General features: G+C 43.5%; 1 protein-coding gene across 2 annotated transcripts in view; it reads right to left on the bottom strand.

Moving 5' to 3' along the window:
* Positions 1-1,415: 1,415 nt before the first annotated feature.
* LOC106583096 (F-actin-capping protein subunit beta) overlaps positions 1,416-19,257 on the bottom strand; it is a 29,533-nt gene continuing 11,691 nt past the window's right edge. Inside the window, exons 3-9 of one of the 2 annotated variants that reach the window (XM_014166911.2) lie at positions 6,651-6,772; positions 6,327-6,440; positions 5,633-5,891; positions 5,359-5,424; positions 3,848-3,924; positions 3,327-3,428; positions 1,416-2,498 (exon numbers count right to left, since the gene is read on the bottom strand). In XM_014166911.2, the coding sequence (XP_014022386.1) occupies positions 3,335-3,428; positions 3,848-3,924; positions 5,359-5,424; positions 5,633-5,891; positions 6,327-6,440; positions 6,651-6,772 (732 nt within the window). In that variant the 3' untranslated portion in view covers positions 1,416-2,498; positions 3,327-3,334. The remainder of the gene's footprint in view (positions 2,499-3,326; positions 3,429-3,847; positions 3,925-5,358; positions 5,425-5,632; positions 5,892-6,326; positions 6,441-6,650; positions 6,773-19,257) is intronic. The other variant, XM_014166912.2, reaches the window with a different exon arrangement.

The raw sequence follows: 19,257 nt of genomic DNA, 5'->3' as shown, positions 1-19,257 counted from the left end.
TCATGCCAAAGGCATCTTAATCATCATCTTCTTTGAAAGCAGAGGCATTATGTGCCTCTTACACAGACATGAGGAAGTATTGAGCAGCTGTGAAAGTAAATAGGCTACTCCTAGTCATTCTTTAGACTGCTATTGATCTTGTTTGTAGAATCGTTTTTTTTGTTGTTGCTGAGGGTGAACTAGGTAACTGCCAAAATAAAGGAAACATCTAAGTAAATGAGGGATACAAAATATTGAACGCAGGTGCTTCCACACAGGTGGGATTCTTGAGTTAATTATGCAATTAATATCCCAGCACTTAGGGTCGTGTATAAAGTAGCTGGGAAGGCCATTATTTTGACTACCATGGCTATGCCCCCCCCCCCCATAGCATGACAATAGCCCCATCCACAGGGCACAAGTGGCCACTGAATGGTTTAATGGGCATGAAAATGTAAACCAAATGCGATGGCAGTCTGTCACTAGTTCAACAATTATGGGAGAGTGTTGGAACAGAGCCTGAGACAGCATTCTCCACCACCATCAACAAAACACCAAATTATGGAATTTCTCATGGAAGAATGGTGTTGGTTTGTTGTGGCCCAACACATTAGGACACGGTTTCCTTTATTGTGGAAGTTACCTGTACATTCACTTTCCTGCCACCTGCTGGTACATGTGCATTACTGCAGACAGCAATCAGACCAATTAATCAAGTCCTAACTTCTGGCTACTTAGGTAACAATTGAGACAAAACAAGTTTAGGCTGGAACTCATCTTTCAATTGAAGTCCACAGATCTCTTTTACAGTAATCCTACTGTAAGCATTAAACAGTAAGTCTTGACCCAGCAACCTAGCACTGTGAAAGTGATCGGTTCAGTTTACATTGTGCACTTACATTCACATATGGTCAAAGGTACCTGTGGAGACTGCAACAGTGTACAATATTGAGAAGGCACATACAGGTAGACCTAGTACAGGAAGAGATCACCTGGAGTAACAATAATAAATGCCATTTAGCAGATGCTTTTATCCAAAGCGACTTAGTCATGCGCGCTTACATTTTACGTTTGGCTGGTCCCAGGAATCGAACCCACTATCCTGGCATTGCAAGTGCCATGCTCTACCAACCGAGTAACAGAAGACCAGAAAGTGATAAGTGCATGTGTACATTTACTGATGTGAGGGAATATAACACATGCAGTGTGTGGAGCTGAACTGCTGTGCCCAGGGCCCTGATGTCACTAATAATAAGCTGTAGCTGGCCATCACTGTCACAGCACAGTAACATTTTCCCATTGGTCATCTCTAGATAACTGGTTTAATTAAATCACAATCTTTAGATAGCCCAAGAACAAGTCTGGACCAAAGTTTCAACCTTGTGAGTGATGGACATGATGCAGAAAAGAAGCAAAAGTGAAAATATTACAATAAATAGTTTTTTACTGTTTTTATTGTTGCTGGAGGCTCTAATACAATATGAATCATTAGCTTTACAAAATAAAAACAAAATACAACAAAAAAGATTCCCTCCAAAACGGAAACGGTCAAAAGCTTCCTTCAAGACGCAAAAAGACAAAACTGTGACCCCCAACATAGACCAAGTGAAAGGGAGAAAGAGAGAGACAGAGAGGTATGCAAATCGTCACGTTATACACAGTGTAAGAGGGGGACTTAATGACATGGGTATACACAGTGAATTTAACAGTCCCTCCCCATGTTTTAGAGGTCTACAGCTCCATCCCGGGATCCAATGCTTTCAGACTCACAACGCATGCGGGTAAGAGTGGGACGAAGGTCAAACCATTGACCAATCCTTACAATACATAATATCTAGGGCCACCCTCTCTCATTCCGTTTGCCATTACATCACCCAGAAAAATGACAGTTATATTGACAGTTATATTTCGAGAAAGGTGATGGCACAGACACTTTGATATAATGGGTACAAGAAAGAAAACATTGGTGGAAATGAATGACGATTTGTTAGCCCAGCCAAGCCTAGCTACAGTACAGTCCATCTGGCTCTGTCCCCTAACCAGAGGATAGGAGAGGAGCTGATGTCACTCATTCAAAACAGACCCAGCTGTGACAGAGCTATAGGGATTATAAACATTGCGGTAAAACTGTAAGATTATCATTAACCTTAAGAATACTATCATAATATTCATAACATGAGAGAGAGAGAGAAAGAGACAGGGTGGGTGAATGGCTTGATAGCGAATGAGATGCCTCGAAACAATGCATGAAATAAAACAAAAACACAAAAAGCGAAGCATTTTCTCCTTTTGGTTTTTCCACGAATGAACAAGAGTGCAGCACTGAAATAGGCATGGAAGGAGAGACACACAAACAGAAAAAAGATGGTTGGAGTAAGGTGGAGAAAGTGCAAGGGGAACAGAGAGGAAAATAAAAGAAAAAATAGCATCTCTAGCTTTGCTGTTTGCGTTTAAGCGCCTCCATCAGGTCGTTCTTCAGAGCCTCCTGCTTTGACTTGTCAGCCAGGGTCTGAACACTCCTGTCAGGGAAGAGAGGGAGTGAGAGATTAAATATACACTAGAATCCAAATCAAGCTGTAACACCGACTCCCCTAAGCACTCCTGTAGATATTTTTGATAAATAACCTAAGCAATATGATAAAAGCTTCACTCAGCCCCACAGAAGCTAAGGTGAAGCAAGTACCATACATTTTACATTTGAGTCATTTTAGCAGACGCTCTTATCCAGAGCGACTTACAGTAGTGAATGCATACATTTCATACATTTTTCTCATTTTTTCCCCCTCCGTACTGGCCCCCCGTGGGAGTCGAACCCACAACCCTGGCGTTGCAAACACCATGCTCTACCAACTGAGTCACAGGGAAGACCATAAAACATTCCAATAGTTTCAGATATACAGGAGTGCCAAGGGAATAGGGGCCTATTTGGAACTCAAAAATTAATAGATGCAGTAAAAGTGAATTTGTGAGAAAGCAAATAAGATGGGTAGAGAGGGAAAATAGGTAGAGAGAGAAAATTCATGTTTTAAACAACAAGTTGTGAGGATATCACATTGTCTCCAACTCTCTCTCACTGTAGAGAGAAGATGGCTGGGTTCACACTCCAAACACTGCCTGTCTAGGTGCAATCAACATTAAATCAGGTAAGGTAAGTCAGGTAAGTTTATCATCTAGGACTCTTCCTCATGCAGTTTATTGGCACGGCTGGCTTAGCTGAAAAACGCTCCTTGAGAAACAATGTCAGCGTGCTGCAACTTTCTGGGAAACCACTCCATCACACATGCAAGTGTGCACACACACACACATTTATCCAATGCCACAGCCTGTTGTCCCATGCCAGACGATACCTCTGGCCTTAGTCAATGAAGATCTGGCGCTGGGTAAGGACCTGAGACAGCTCCTTCTGGAGCTGCCGGTACTTTTGGTTATCAGGCAGAGAGTCAATAGATCTGGACCACAGTGGAGAGGGGGAGAGGAGAGAAGGAGGAGAGGGACAGGTAGACAGACAAATGAGGGACGAGTGGGCATAGAGAAGAGATAGGACAGGGGAAGGAGGAGGGAAATGGAAGCAAATAAACAAGGTTGAAAAATGTAGAACTGAAAAACAGACAATGACATGGAAGCAGATAACACAATATGGCAGAGAAAATTAGGGAAAATCCCAGTCAACAGATGAGCTGTAGTAGCCAAGGTTAAAACAGGAGTATGGCTGAAAGAGGCCTAACTAGAAATGCATTAGGAGACTGCAGGACCCCATTACTACCCGTCTTTGACGTGGATCTCAGGTGTGCTGAGACTTGGAGCATCTGCAGCAGAATAGAATGACTTTATATCAATGTGACAAGTATGTGTGTCCGCACTCACGTACCTTAAACCATTGACGATGTCCTTGGTCTTCCCAAAGTAGATCTCGTTGAGAGTGGAGCGAATCTTATTCTCCATATCCTGAGGTTAGAAAAATTAATTTACATAACACTAATCTTGTGATATCCGTATCAATAGATAGTGCCTTCAGAAGGTTTTTATACTCCTTGACCTATTGCACATTTTGTTATAACAGCCTGAATTCAAAATTGATTATTTTTGATCACCCATCAGCACACAATACCCCATAACGACAAAGTGAAAACATGTTTTATGATTTGTTGCTAATTTATACAGTTACAGTGGTTCACATGGATTCCAAAGCTGAAATAATGCTAAAGTAACCCCATGTAAACCAAGTAATACAGTAATATAATTTCTCACACATTGAAAATGAAATACAGATATCTAATTCACATAAGTATTCACACCCCTTAGTCAATACTTTGTAGAAGCACCTTTGATGGCGATTACAACTTTCATCATGGATATGTCTATCAGGGTTGCACATCTGGATGTGGGGATTTTCTCCTATTTTTCCTTGTAGATTTTCTCAAGCTCTGTTAAATTAGATCGGATTCAAGTTTGGACTTTGGTTGGGCCACTCAAGGACTTTCACATTCTTGTTCTGAAGCCATTCCAGTATTGCTTTGACTGTCCTTACCAGTCTCCCAGTCCCTGCCTCTGAAAAGCATCCCCATAGCATGATGCTGCCACCACCAAGCTTCATGGTAGGGATAGTGTTAGATGGGTGATGAGCTGTGCCTGGTTTTCTGCGACAGAGCACTTTGCATTCAGGCCAAAGAGTCCAATTTTTGTCTCATCAGACCAATGTTTTGCCTGTGATCCGAGTCTTTCACATGTCTTTTTGCGAACTCCAGGCGTGCTGTCATGTGCCATTTTCTTAGGAGTGGCATCCGTCTGGCCACTCTCCCATAAACCCCAGATTGGTGAAGTGCCTTAGAGACTTGTTCTTCTGGCAGGTTCTCCCATCTCAGCCAAGGAACTCTGTTGTTCTGTCAGAGTGGTCATTGGGTTCTTGGTCACCTCCCTGCCCGGTTGCTCAGTTTGGTAGGACGGCCACCTCTAGGCAGAGTCTGGGTAGTTCCATATTTTATTGCATTTCCCAAAACATCATTTTTTTTGCAATTCTCGAAATTGTTCTATACCCTTCCCCCAGATATATGCTTCATCACAATCTGAGATCTATGGACAGTTCATTTGACTTCATAGTAAAGCTTCTGCTCTGACATGCAGTGTCAAGTGTGGGACCTTATATAGACAGGTGTTTCTTTCTAAATAATGTCCAAACAATTAAATTGGCCACAGGTGGACTCCAATGAAGTTGAAGTGACATCTCAAGGATGATGAAAAGAAATTGAGCTCAATTTGGAGTGTCATAGCAAAAGGGTGTGAATACTTGTGTAAATGATACTGTATAGAAAATGAAATACAGAAGTATGTCAGTGAGAGTGTGCATAACGGCATGCATATAGTAGGTGTAGTTCTACCCACCTCCACCAGGCGGCCGATGTTGGCAATATGTGGGGAAGACTCTCCAACTGTCTCGTCTTTCTCCATCTGGAAGAAGAGAGAGATGAGGGTATTGTACAGTCCAACAGTGGAGATAAGTTGCAACAAGTAAACCAAGAGAGATTACAAAACAAGACAGATTACGAGAGCATGTACACACACACACAGAGACAACGCCGTACCCCCCCCCCACACACACAACCCACCCCCTATTCCTCCCCCCCCCACACACACACACCCAGTTGTATGCAAGTACCTGTCTTGTCAGACTGCCACCCAGGTTCATGGTTCCAGACCCGGCCTTGGTCGTCTGGAGCCACAGCATGACGGTGGAGGTGAGTTTGTAGTGAGCGGTCCGTCCGCTGGACTTCTCCTGCACCTCCACCACATGGATGGAGTCCCAGCAGCCTTTGATCTTCTTGGAGCCGTCTCCAGCCTTCTTGATGAGGATGACCCCAGCAAAGCCATGATCCAAGTCCCACAGATACACAGACGATACGCCACCCTCAAAGTACCTGACAAACACAGTATTTTTTTTATTTATTTAACCTATTTAAAATAGGCAATTCAGTTAAGAACAAATTCTTATTTACAATGACGGTCTAGGAACAGTGGGTTAACTGCCTTGTTCAGGGGCAGAACGACAGATTTTTACCTTGTCAGCTCGGGGATTCGATCTAGCAATCTTTCGGTTACTGGCCCAACGCTCTAACCACTAGGCTACCTGTCTCCCCTCAGGAGGACATAGATATTTCTGATAAGATTGTCATTGGTGGTATTACCGGGTTATTTGTTTTCGTCATAGCCAATGAGAATCCAAACGACCCACTTTATAATAACGTTATAAATGGTATTACCGTGGTGTAACGATACTCTAAAGTGTCAATAATGAGTACGTCTGTTCCTCTCACATACCGACTTGGTCATACCAACGGCATACTGGTACTCACAGGTCTCTATACTGGTCAAAGGCATTGTTGGCTTCCACCTCTAGTTTGCGCAGGCGGGCAGATGGCATGGCACCATCGTCGATGGGTGGCTCATACTTATTACTCCATGGGGATCTGAGAAACAAGAATGAGCAAGAGAAAATCCAAAATCAATCCTTTGTGACCAAACAGGTGTCACCATCATTTGTGTGTGGTCAAATGTTCATGTATGACAAACAAATAATTGTAATGACATTCATTTATACCAGGCATGGTTTCTGAGGAGATGGATATGTGGGAAGGGAAGTAAGGTAGAGATGAGGACCTGCAGGTTGTCAGTCCTACCTGTAGGAGTCACCGTCTCTGTTATAGTCACAGAGCAGGTAGTCTTTCCCCACTACCTTGTCCCGGGCGATCTTCAGAGGCTGGTCCACAGAGGAGAGTAGGTCCTCACACAGACTGGGCACCTGGACACAGACAGAGAAAGTTCCTGCGATATGTTCCAACAACACACTTGATACTATTCGACATGCTCACACAAACACACTTTCATTGACAAACTTACATGCAGACCTTCTCGCAAACTTAGTGTTGTCAGAAAGTATTCACACCAACTTGACTTTTTCAAAATGTTGTTTTATTAGAGCCAGGATTTAAAATGGATTAAATTGAGATTGTCTCACCGGCCTACACAGAATACCCCATAATGTCAAAGTGGAATTGTTTTACAAAATGTTGAAAATTATGAAAAGCTGAAATGGCTTGAGTCAATAAGTACTCACTGCCATAACAAAGGGGTTAAGTTCAGGAGTAAACATTTGCTTAACAAGTCACATAATAAATTGCACGGACTCATGTGTGTGCAATAAGTGGTTAATTTGATTTCTGAATGACTACCTCATCTCTGTACCCCACACATTCAATTATCTTTAAGGTCCCTCAGTCAAGTAGTGAATTTCAAAAACAGATTCAACCACAAAGACCAGGGAGGTTTTCCAATGCCTCAAAAAAGGTCACCTATTGTAGATGGGTAAACATAAAAAAAAGGATGTTGAATATCCCTTTGAGCATGGAAGTTATTACACTTTGGATGTTGTAGCAACACACCCAGTCACTACAAAGATACAGGCGTCCTTCCTAACTCAGTTGCCGGAGAGGAAGAAAACCGATCTAGGATTTCAGCATGAGGCCAATGGTGACTAAAACAATTACGTAGTTTAATGGATGTGATAGGAGAAAACTGAGGATGGATCAACAACATTGTAGTTACTCCACAATACTAGCCTAATTGGCAGAGTGAAAAGAAGGAAGCCTGTACAGAATATAAATATTCCAAAACATGCATCCTCTTTGCAATAAGGCACTAAAGTAAAAGTACAAAAAAATGTGGCAAAGAAATTAACTTAATGTCCTGAATACAAAAGTGTTATTTTGGGACAAATCCAACGCAGCACATCACTGAGAACCACTCTTCATATTTTCAAGCGTGGTGGTGGCTGCGTCATGTTACATGTATTAGTGATGCATCGATATGACATTTTTGGCCGATACCTATAGCCGATACATTCCTTGCCAAAAAACGATACCGATATTAAAAATTTTAGTGGCCTTTTAAGCATTCTAGTACAGTTAAATAGCCACACACACACACAGTGGTCTAAGGCACTGCATCCCAGTGCAAGAGGCGTCACTACAGTCCCTGGTTCGGGAGGGAAGGACCAGAATTTAGTTAAACTTTGAAGAGACTTTTAATTGACAATTACACTGAGTATACCAAACATTAGCAACACCTTCCTAATATTGAGTTGCCCCCATTTTCCTTAAGGACAGCCTCAATTCGTAGGGCCATGGACTTTACAAGGTGTTGAAAGCGTTCTACAGGGATGCTGGTCGATGTTGACTCCAATGCTTCCCACCAATGCTAAATAGCCCCACTAGCTAGCTAGCATAGTGAAGTTCTAGCTAATGAACAAATTAGTAATCATGATTACCTGTTCTGCCGTGATTCGTGTGCCGAGGTCTATTGCACAGCTGACTGCTCTCTGTAATATTTGGCCAACAAGATAATGTTGCAAAGTAGTGAGGCACAGTGGCAGCTCTCAGAGTCAGATACGGGGCGGCAGGTAGCCTAGTGGTTAGAGCGTTGGGCCAGTAACCAAAAGTTTGCTGGAGCGAATCCCCGAGCTGACAAGGTAAAAAACAATCTGTAGTTCTGTCCCTGAACAAGGAAATGAACCCACTGTTCCCCGGTAGGCCGTCATTATAAATAAGAATTTGTTCTTAACTGACTTGCCTAGTTAAATAAAAGGATCAATACATTTTTGTTGGAAAACAAGCAGATTTCTGAGGACAATCCCGTACAACTTCAACAAGCTGGCAAACTAGCTATGGCCATTCAAACAAGCTTGCACTAGGGTGCTAGCTGGAGCATAGTTTGCCGTAGTAGACAGTGCAACATAGCTACCGAGAGCAGAGTGATTTTCAGAAGATGAGTTCCACTTCCGACGTGAGACAATGGGGGGGACAAAGAAGTTATCTTTGGCAAGAGCTGGGCTAGACTGTAGCGGTTGAGAGAGGGCATAGTGTGCGTGAAAAAAAGATGACAAGGAGACGAGAGAAAGCTGGCATATGATGTCCCTGAATGAGGGGGAAATGAGGTTAAGCAATTTTCCCTCATTCCATGTCTACTTGCTAAGTGGGAGAGAAGGTGACAGGGAAATGAGAGGGGAAGAGAATATGATAAGAATTTGAATGACAACAGTCTCAGGGGATAAATGGGTACAAATGACTACTCAGAGTGGCATGGACCCCCCCCCCCCATCAGAACACACAGACACAATGCCTGCTCTGTTCCACGGACACAGCCCCACACCTGGCAACCGCCAGACACACAGAAACAGAGGGGGGACAGAAGGCAGGCAGAAGTGGGAAACTGGGGTAGAAAAGTAGAATCACGGAGGAAAGAGAATGGTTGGGGGGACAGAACAGTAGAGAGGGGGAAAGGGTGGCGCTAGAGGAGGTGAGCTCAGGTGATTCCCAATCGTAAGGAGTGAGTGTAAGGAGAGGGAGGGGCTAAATGGGCTCATGTAGAGTGATTGATAGCTTTGCTAATGAGCGCTAACAACCAGATACAGAGGAGCGGGCTGAGGCGGTCAAGGAGAGTGCTGGTGCCCAGGGGAGTGAGTTGTCAAAGGGGAGAAGAAAGGAAGAGGAGCAGACGAGGGTCTGAAGGGAAAAACGGATATGATCCCCCCAAAAATGTGGAGAACAATCACTTGAGAACGTGTGGTTTGATTTCTGTCTGATTCAGCTTAATCTGTCAGACGTTTTTGCACTATGGGAGATTTCAAGCACAGTCCTGGCTGTTAGTAGGAAGTCTAAAAGTGTACTGTAAGTCTGTGTATAAGCTAGCAGAGTTCCTCAACTCCATAATGGAGATTACATTAATGGAGATGAGTGTGTGGACTGTATCTCTGACTTCGTCGAGTCGCTGTCAGTCGATACTTCTGAAAATGTTAATTGCTACATTCATTTTTGGACTTCTAAATTATTTATTATATACACCCAATGAATCTTTAAGAATATAAGTTATATCAGAGCTCAAAATAATCTTGCAATGTTTGTAAACAATATGAATGCAAACAAACACTATAGCCTGAAAACGTGGTTAAACTCATTTTTAAATGGCATGCATGGTACATTTTTGCATCCATAGCTCTGTTATGAATTTTAGAGTGATTCCATTCATCGAAAGGTTGCTGGATCGAATCCCCGAGCTGACAAGGTAAAATTCTGTCGTTATGCCCCTAAGCAAGGCAGTTAACCCACTGTTCCCTGGGCGCCAAAGATGTGGATGTCGATTAAGGCAGGCCTCCGTACCCCCCTGATTCGGGAAGACCCATTTCATTTGTACGACTGACTAGGTATTCCCCTTGCCCTTTCTCCAGGCCAGTTCCTCAGCTTTTTACCAAAACAGAAGCGGAGAAGGTGCTTTGTTACAGTTTTAATTAAAACAAATTCTAGCTTTAAAACCCTCACTGTGCACCCATTTCTCCTCTGTAGCCATGTGCTTTTCTTTGTTTGCTGAAATCCACATTCAGATAAAATGTTAACCAAATACAACCACAGACTGTTCAAATCGTATCGACTGAGACTCGATGTAGTCGTAGGTACACTCCGCCCAAGATTGTGGCAACCTAACACCACCGAGATGTACATATCATGGAGTTGAGAAATCCAGCTATGTGTAAGCATAATAACTATGACAATTCAATCAGTTTTGATTGATACGAGCTTCTGCATAACAATACATGTAAATATGTTAAGTATTCATCTATACCAGTGGTTCCCAAACATAGTCCCGTAGTCCTTCAAAACATTCAACCTCCACCTTGTACCCCCTCCAGCACCATGCTCAGCGCACTATCAAATGTTTTTTTTGCCATCGTTGTAAGCCTGCGCCACACACACACACATTTATTAAATATAAAAATGAGTGTGCATTTGTCCCAACCTGGCTTGTGGGAAGTGACAAAGAGCTCTTATAGGACCAGGGAACAAATAATAATCAATAATTTTGCTCTTTATTTAACCATCTTACATATAAAACCTTCTGTTCGTCGAAAATTGTGAATAACTCACCACAGGTTAATGAGAAGGGTGTGCTTGAAAGGATGCACATAACTCTACAATGTTGGGTTGTATTGGAGAGTCTCAGTCTTAAAATCATTTTCCACATACAGTCTGCGCCTGTATTTAGTTTTCATGTTAGGGAGTGCTGAGAATCCACTCTCACATAGGTACGTGGTTGCAAAAGACAGTGTCTTAAAATTTGCCAAGGCAAGAAACTCTGAGCGCAGCCCAATCCGGAAATCTGTCAGTGGCTTTGATTAAATTCACACAGAACCGCTTGTTGCAATTTCAATGAGGCTCTCTTGTTCAGATATCAGTAAGTGGACTGGAGGCAGGGCATGGAAGTTATTTTTCCAATAATTGTTTGCAGACAGATTATTTCACTGTATCACAATTCCAGTGGGTCAGAAGTTTACATACACTAAGTTGACTGTGCCTTTAAACAGCTTGAAAAATTCCAGAAAATGATTTCACGTCAATTAGAGGTGTACCTGTGGATGTATTTTAAGGCCTACCTTCAAACTCAGTGCCTCTTTGCTTGACATCATGGGAAAATCAAAAGAAAATCAGCCAAGACCTCAGAAAATAAAATTGTAGACCTCCACAAGTCTGGTTCATCCTTGGGAGCAATTTCCAAAACGCCTGAAGGTACCACGTTAATCTGTACAAACAATAGTATGCAAGTATAAACACCATGGGACCACGCAGCCGTCATACCGCTCAGGAAGGAGACACGTTCTGTCTCCTAGAGATGAACGTACTTTGGTGTGAAGTGCCAATCAAGCCCAGAACAACAGCAAAAGACCTTGTGAAGATGCTGGAGGAAATGGGTACAAAAGTATCTATAGCCACAGTAAAACGAGTCCTATATCGACAACCTGAAAGGCTGCTCAGCAAGGAAGAAGCCACTGCTCCAAAACCGCGATAAAAAAGCCAGACTATGGTTTGCAACTGCACATGGGGACAAAGGTCGTACTTTTTGGAGAAATGTCCTCTGGTCTGATGAAACAAAAATAGAACTGCTTGGCCACAATGACCATCGTTATGTTTGGAGGAAAATGGGGGAGGCTTGCAAGCCAAAGAACACCATCCCAACCGTGAAGTACGGGGTTGGCAGCATCATGTGGGGGTGCTTTGCTGCAGGAGGGACTGGTGCACTTCAAAATAGATGGCATCACAAGGAAGGAAAATTATGTGGATATATTGAAGCAACATCAAGACATCAGTCAGGAAGTTAAAGCTTGGTCGCAAATGGGTCTTCCAAAATGGACAATGACCCCAAGCATACTTCCAAAGTTGTGGCAAAATGGCTTAAGGACAACAAAGTCAAGGTATTGGAGTGGCCATCACAAAGCCCTGACCTCAATCCCACAGAACAATTGTGGGCAGAACTCTGTCACGAGGAATGGGCCAAAATTCACCCAACTTATTGTGTAAAGCTTGTAGAAGGCTACCCAAAACATTTGACCCAATTTAACAATTTAAAGGCAATGCTACCAACTACTAATTGAGTGTATGTAAACTTCTGACCCACTGGGAATGTGATGAAAGAAATAAAAGCTGAAAAAACATTCTCCACTATTATTCTGACATTTCACATTCTTTAAAATAAAGCGGTGATCCTAACTGACCTAAGACAGGGAATTTTAACTAGGATTAAATGTCAGGAATTGTGAAAAACTGACTTTAAATGTATTTGGCTAAGGTGTATGTAAACTGCTGACTTCAACTATAAGTCCTCCATAATAGTATAGGGCTTGCCTGTCCTTGCCACTCGGTAGCTCACCATATAAGATGCTTCTAGCCCCTTCTTATTAAATGGTATCTGTTGCTTTTATACATGTCTTAGTACTCGAAAGTCATCTTAATTCTCACAAAAAAAAAACTCCTGTGGCTTATTTTTTAAATTGCCATGTTTTGTTTCTTAAATGTCTGTGCAAAAGTGAAGGTTTCATCAAGTTGTGAGATATGTGCAAAAGTACTATAACACACTGTGGCTGAGGAAAGGCACTACTCCAAATACAAGTGAACACCAAATAAAATGTAGTTCATCATATTTGCGCCTCTTGGATGGTCCAACGTCCCTGTCTGTTTGGTGCTTTCCTGGGTACGGGTGCAGTAGCTCTTCGGCTGCATCAGATTCACAACTGTCAGTGTCCATGCTAGCTGGGCTAACAACAAAATGTAGAATTACTGATGCTAGCATTGGATGTGCTCGTGGAAGCAGAACAACTTGTGTCCTCGACTGGTGCAGTACTGGTATGCGTCTATGGACGTGAGCCGTACTTAAAAAATACAAATTAAAAAAAATATCATAAATTTTTCGAGCAAACAGAATGAGGAGCAGCTACGGTGGGCTACATACGGACCGTTAGTTGAATTCCTGCAAAAGAGTAACGGTTAATGTGATTGGATGTTAATTATTTGACATTGTCATTTTGCTTAACACTAGATAATTTTATTTTTGTCAGTGAAACGAGGCTACTCAGGCAAGAAAAATAAAAAATACAATACTTTTTTTAAATTTTTTTTTTAAAGAGTCACCCAAAATGTATAGCCCCCTTGGAAAATATAAAATGGACGGTTTGAAAATGTGAAAAACATTTTATTTATATTTTAAAATGTGAATCACATTTTTATTTGGCGTACCCGACATCATTGCACATACCCCTTCTCCTTTGCCAAAATAATCCATCCACCTGACAGGTGAGGCATGTCAAGAAGCTGATTAAACAGCATATTCATTACATGGGTGTACCTTGTGCTAGGGATAATAAAAAGGCCACTAATATGTGCAGTTGTCACACAATGCCACAGATGTCTCAAGTTGAGGGAGCATGCAATTGGCATGCTGACTGCAGGAATGTCCATCAGAGCTACTGCCAGAGATTTTAATGTTCATTTCTCTACCATAAGCCACCTCTGTCCTTTCAGAGAATTTGGCAGTACGTCCAACTGGCCTCAGAACTACAGACCACGTGTACGGCGTTGTGAGCGGTTTGCTGATGTTAACGTTGTGAACAGAGTGCCCCATGGCGACGGTGGGGTTATGGTAAGGGCAGGCTTAAGCTATGGACAACAAATAGAATTGCATTTTATTGATGGCAATTTGAATGCGTGGAGATACCACGACGAGATCCTGAGGCCAATTGTCGTGCCAATCATCTGCTGCCATCACCTCATGTTTCAGCATGATAACACACAGCCCCATGTCGCAAGGAATCTGTGTTCCAGCAAGAGTGGACATCAAAATATTTTATTGAGGTATCGGGAAAGCAGTGTGCAAAGTAGAAGTCGACCGATTATGATTTTTCAATGCCGATACCGATTATCGGAAGGCCAAAAAAAAGCCGACAACGATTTACCATGACAATTACAACAATACTGAATGAACAAAGAACACTTATTTTAACTTAAAATAAATTTAGTCTCAAATAATGAAACATGTTCAATTTGGTTTAAATAATGCAAAAACAGTGTTGGAGAAGAAAGTAAAAGTGCAATATGTGCCATGTAAAAAAGCTAACGTTTAACTTCCTTGCTCAGAACATGAGAACATATGAAAGCTGGTGGTTCAATATTCCCAGTTCTTCAATATTCCCAGTTAAGAAATTTTAGGTTGTAATTATTATAGGAGTTGGAGAGAAATAGTCCTATACCAGTTGTATTTCATATACATTTGACTATTGGATGTTCTTATAGGCACTATAGTACTGCCAGCCTAATCTCGGGAGTTGATAGGCTTGAAGACATAAACAGCACTGTGCTTCAAGCATTGCTAAGACCTGCTGGCAAACACAGGAAAGTGCTGTTTGAATGAATGCTTACGAGCCTGCTGCTGCCTACCACCGCTCAGACTGCTCTATCAAATCAGACTTAATTATAATAAACACAGAAATACGAGCCGTAGGTCATTAATATGATCAAATCCGGAAACCATCATTTCGAAAACAAAACGTTTCCTTCAGTGAAATACGGAACCGTGACGTATTTTATCGAACGGGTGGCAACCCTAAGTCTAAATATTGCTGTTAAATTGCACAACCTTCAATGTTACGTCATAATTATGTCAAATTCTGTCAAATTAAATTATGGTCTTTGTTAGAAATAAATGGTCTTCACACAGTTCGCAACGAGCCAGGCGGCCCAAACTGCTGCATATACCCTGACTCTGCTTGCACTGAACGCAAGAGAAGTGACACAATTTCCCTAGTTAATATTGCCTGCTAACGTGAATTTCTTTTAACTAAATATTCAGGTTTAAAAAATATATACTTGTGTATTGATTTTAAGAAAGGTATTTATGGTTAGGTACATTGGTGCAACGACAGTGCTTTTTTTGAGAATGCACTCGTTAACCATCACCCATTTGGCGAGGTTGTAGTAGGCTGTGATTCGATGATAAATTAACAGGCACCGCATTGATTATATGCAAAGTAGGACAAGCTAGTTAAACTAGTAATATCAACCATGTGTAGTTAACTAGTGATTGTTAACCCGTTATGGCTAGGGGGCAGTATTTTCACGGCTGGATAAAAAAACGTACCCGATTTAATCTGGTTACTACTCCTGCCCAGTAACTAGAATATGCATATAATTATTGGCTTTGGATAGAAAACACTCCAAAGTTTCTAAAACTGTTTGAATGGTGTCTGTGAGTATAACAGAACTCAAATGGCAGGTCAAAACCTGAGAGATTCCTTTACAGGAAGTGGCCTGTCTGACCATTTCTTGAACTTCTTAGCCATCTCTATATTTTACAAAGGATCTCTGCTCTAACGTGACACTTCCTACGTCTTCCATGGGCGCTCAGAGCCCGGGAAAAACCTGAATGTCGTCATCCCAGCCCCAGGCTGAAACACATTATCGCCTTTCTCAAGTGGCCGATCAAGGGACTGTGGGCTTAGGCGCGTGCCCTGGCCGCCCCCGTCTTTGTGATTTTTCCTCTGTTTGCCGAAAAGGAGATTCCCGGTCGGAATATTATCGCTTTTTTACGAGATAAATTGCATAAAAATTGATTTTAAACAGCGGTTGACATGCTTCGAAGTACGGTAATGGAATATTTCGAAATGTTTTGGTCACGAATTGCGCCATGCGCGCCACCCTGATTTACCATTTCGGATAGTGTCTGGAACGCACGAACAAAACGCCGCTGTTCGGATATAACGATGGATTATTTTGGACCAAACCAACATTTGTTATTGAAGTAGAAGTCCTGGGAGTGCATTCTGATGAAGAACAGGAAAGGTAAGACCATTTTTCTTATAGTAAATCTGATTATGGTGAATGCTAAACTTGCTGGGTGTCTAAATAGCTAGCCCTGTAATGCCGGGCTATGTACTTAGAATATTGCAAAATGTGCTTTCACCAAAAAGCTATTTTAAAACCGGACATATCGAGTGCATAGAGGAGTTCTGTATCTATAATTCTTAAAATAATTGTTATGCTTTTTGTGAACGTTTATCGTGAGTAATTTAGTAAATTGTTAGCAAATTCCCCGGAAGTTTGCGGGGAGTATGCTAGTTCTGAACGTCACATGCTAATGTAAAAAGCTGGTTTTTGATATAAATATCAACTTGATTGAACAAAACATGCATGTATTGTATAACATAATGTCCTAGGTGTGTCATCTGATGAAGATCATCAAAGGTTAGTGCTGCATTTAGCTGTCTTCTGGGTTTTTGTGACATTATATGCTAGCTTATATGTAGCTTATATGCTAGTTATCGCCCTCCAGGTTCCCTTGGAGAGTTCATCAATGAGCTTGACGCCTTGATAAGTTCCTTTCCTGAGGATGGCTCACCTCTCACAGTTCTGGGTGACTTTAACCTCCCCACGTCTACCTTTGACTCATTCCTCTCTGCCTCCTTTCCACTCCTCTCCTCTTTTGACCTCACCCTCTCACCTTCCCCCCTACTCACAAGGCAGGCAATACGCTTGACCTCATCTTTACTAGATGCTGTTCTTCCACTAATCTCATTGCAACTCCCCTCCAAATCTCCGACCACTACCTTGTATCCTTTTCCCTCTTGCTCTCATCCAACACTTCTCACTCTGCCCCTACTCGGATGGTATTGCGCCGTCCCAACCTTCGCTCTCTCTCTCCCGCTACTCTCTCCTCTTCCATCCTATCATCTCTTCCCTCTGCTCAAACCTATCTCCTGATTCTGCCTCCTCAACCCTCCTCTCCTCCCTTTCTGCATCCTTTGATTTTCTCTGTCCCCTATCCTCCAGGCCGGCTCGGTCCTCCCCTCCTGCTCCGTGGCTCGACGACTCACTACGAGCTCACAGAACAAGGCTCCGGGCAGCCGAGCGGAAATGGAGGAAAACTCGCCTCCCCTGCGGACCTGGCATCCTTTCACTCACTCCTCTCTACATTCTCCTCTTCTGTCTCTGCTGCTAAAGCCACTTTCTACCACTCTAAATTCCAAGCATCTGCCTCTAACCCTAGGAAGCTCTTTGCTACCTTCTCCTCCCTCCTGAATCCTCCTCCCCCTCCCCCTCCCTCCTCCCTCTCTGCGGATGACTTCGTCAACCATTTTGAAAAGAAGGTTGACGATATCCGATCCTCGTTTGCTAAGTCAAACGACACCGCTGGTCCTGCTCACACTGCCCTACCCTGTGCTTTGACCTCTTTCTCCCCTCTCTCTCCAGATGAAATCTCGCGTCTTGTGACGGCCGGCCGCCCAACAACCTGCCCACTTGACCCTATCCCCTCCTCTCTTCTCCAGACCATTTCCGGAGACCTTCTCCCCTTCCTCACCTCGCTCATCAACTCATCCTTGACCGCTGGCTACGTCCCTTCCGTCTTCAAGAGAGCGAGAGTTGCACCCCTTCTGAAAAAACCTACACTCGATCCCTCCGATGTCAACAACTACAGACCAGTATCCCTTCTTTTCTCTCCAAAACTCTTGAACGTGCCGTCCTTGGCCAGCTCTCCTGCTATCTCTCTTAGAATGACCTTCTTGATCCTAATCAGTCAGGTTTCAAGACTGGGCATTCAACTGAGACTGCTCTTCTCTGTGTCACGGAGGCTCTCCGCACTGCTAAAGCTAACTCTCTCTCCTCTGCTCTCATCCTTCTAGACCCATCTGCTGCCTTTGATACTGTGAACCATCAGATCCTCCTCTCCACCCACTCCGAGTTGGGCATCTCCGGCGCGGCCCACGCTTGGATTGCGTCCTACCTGACAGGTCGCTCCTACCAGGTGGCGTGGCGAGAATCTGTCTCCGCACCATGCACTCTCACCACTGGTGTCCCCCAGGGCTCTGTTCTAGGCCCTCTCCTATTCTCGCTATACACCAAGTCACTTGGCTCTGTCATATCCTCACATGGTCTCTCCTATCATTGCTATGCAGACGACACACAATTAATCTTCTCCTTTCCCCCTTCTGATAACCAGGCGGCGAATCGCATCTCTGCATGTCTGTCAGACATATCAGTGTGGATGACGGATCACCAGCTCAAGCTGAACCTCGGCAAGACGGAGCTGCTCTTCCTCCCGGGGAAGGACTGCCCGTTCCATGATCTCGCCATCACGGTTGACAACTCCCTTGTGTCCTCCTCCCAGAGTGCTAAGAACCTTGGCGTGATCCTGGACAACACCCTGTCGTTCTCCACTAACATCAAGGCGGTGACCCGATCCTGTAGGTTCATGCTCTACAACATTCGCAGAGTACGACCCTGCCTCACACAGGAAGCGGCGCAGGTCCTAATCCAGGCACTTGTCATCTCCCGTCTGGATTACTGCAACTCGCTGTTGGCTGGGCTCCCTGCCTGTGCCATTAAACCCCTACAACTCATCCAGAACGCCGCAGCCCGTCTGGTGTTCAACCTTCCCAAGTTCTCTCACGTCACCCCGCTCCTCCGCTCTCTCCACTGGCTTCCAGTTGAAGCTCGCATCCGCTACAAGACCATGGTGATTGCCTACGGAGCTGTGAAGGGAACGGCACCTCCATACCTTCAGGCTCTGATCAGGCCCTACACCCAAATAAGGGCACTGCGTTCATCCACCACTGGCCTGCTGGCCCCCCTACCTCTGAGGAAGCACAGTTCCCGCTCAGCCCAGTCAAAACTGTTCGCTGCTCTGGCACCCCAATGGTGGAACAAGCTCCCTCACGACGCCAGGACAGCGGAGTCAATCACCACCTTCCGGAGACACCTGAAACCCCACCTCTTTAAGGAATACCTAGGATAGGATAAAGTAATCCTTCTAACCCCCCCCCCTTAAAAGATTTAGATGCACTATTGTAGAGTGGTTGTTCCACTGGATATCATAAGGTGAATGCACCATTTTGTAAGTCGCTCTGGATAAGAGCGT

The sequence above is a fragment of the Salmo salar genome, chromosome ssa22, assembly GCF_905237065.1.
Source record: "Salmo salar chromosome ssa22, Ssal_v3.1, whole genome shotgun sequence".
NCBI lineage: Eukaryota > Metazoa > Chordata > Actinopteri > Salmoniformes > Salmonidae > Salmo > Salmo salar.
This window is presented reverse-complemented; position numbering and strand designations above follow the sequence as displayed.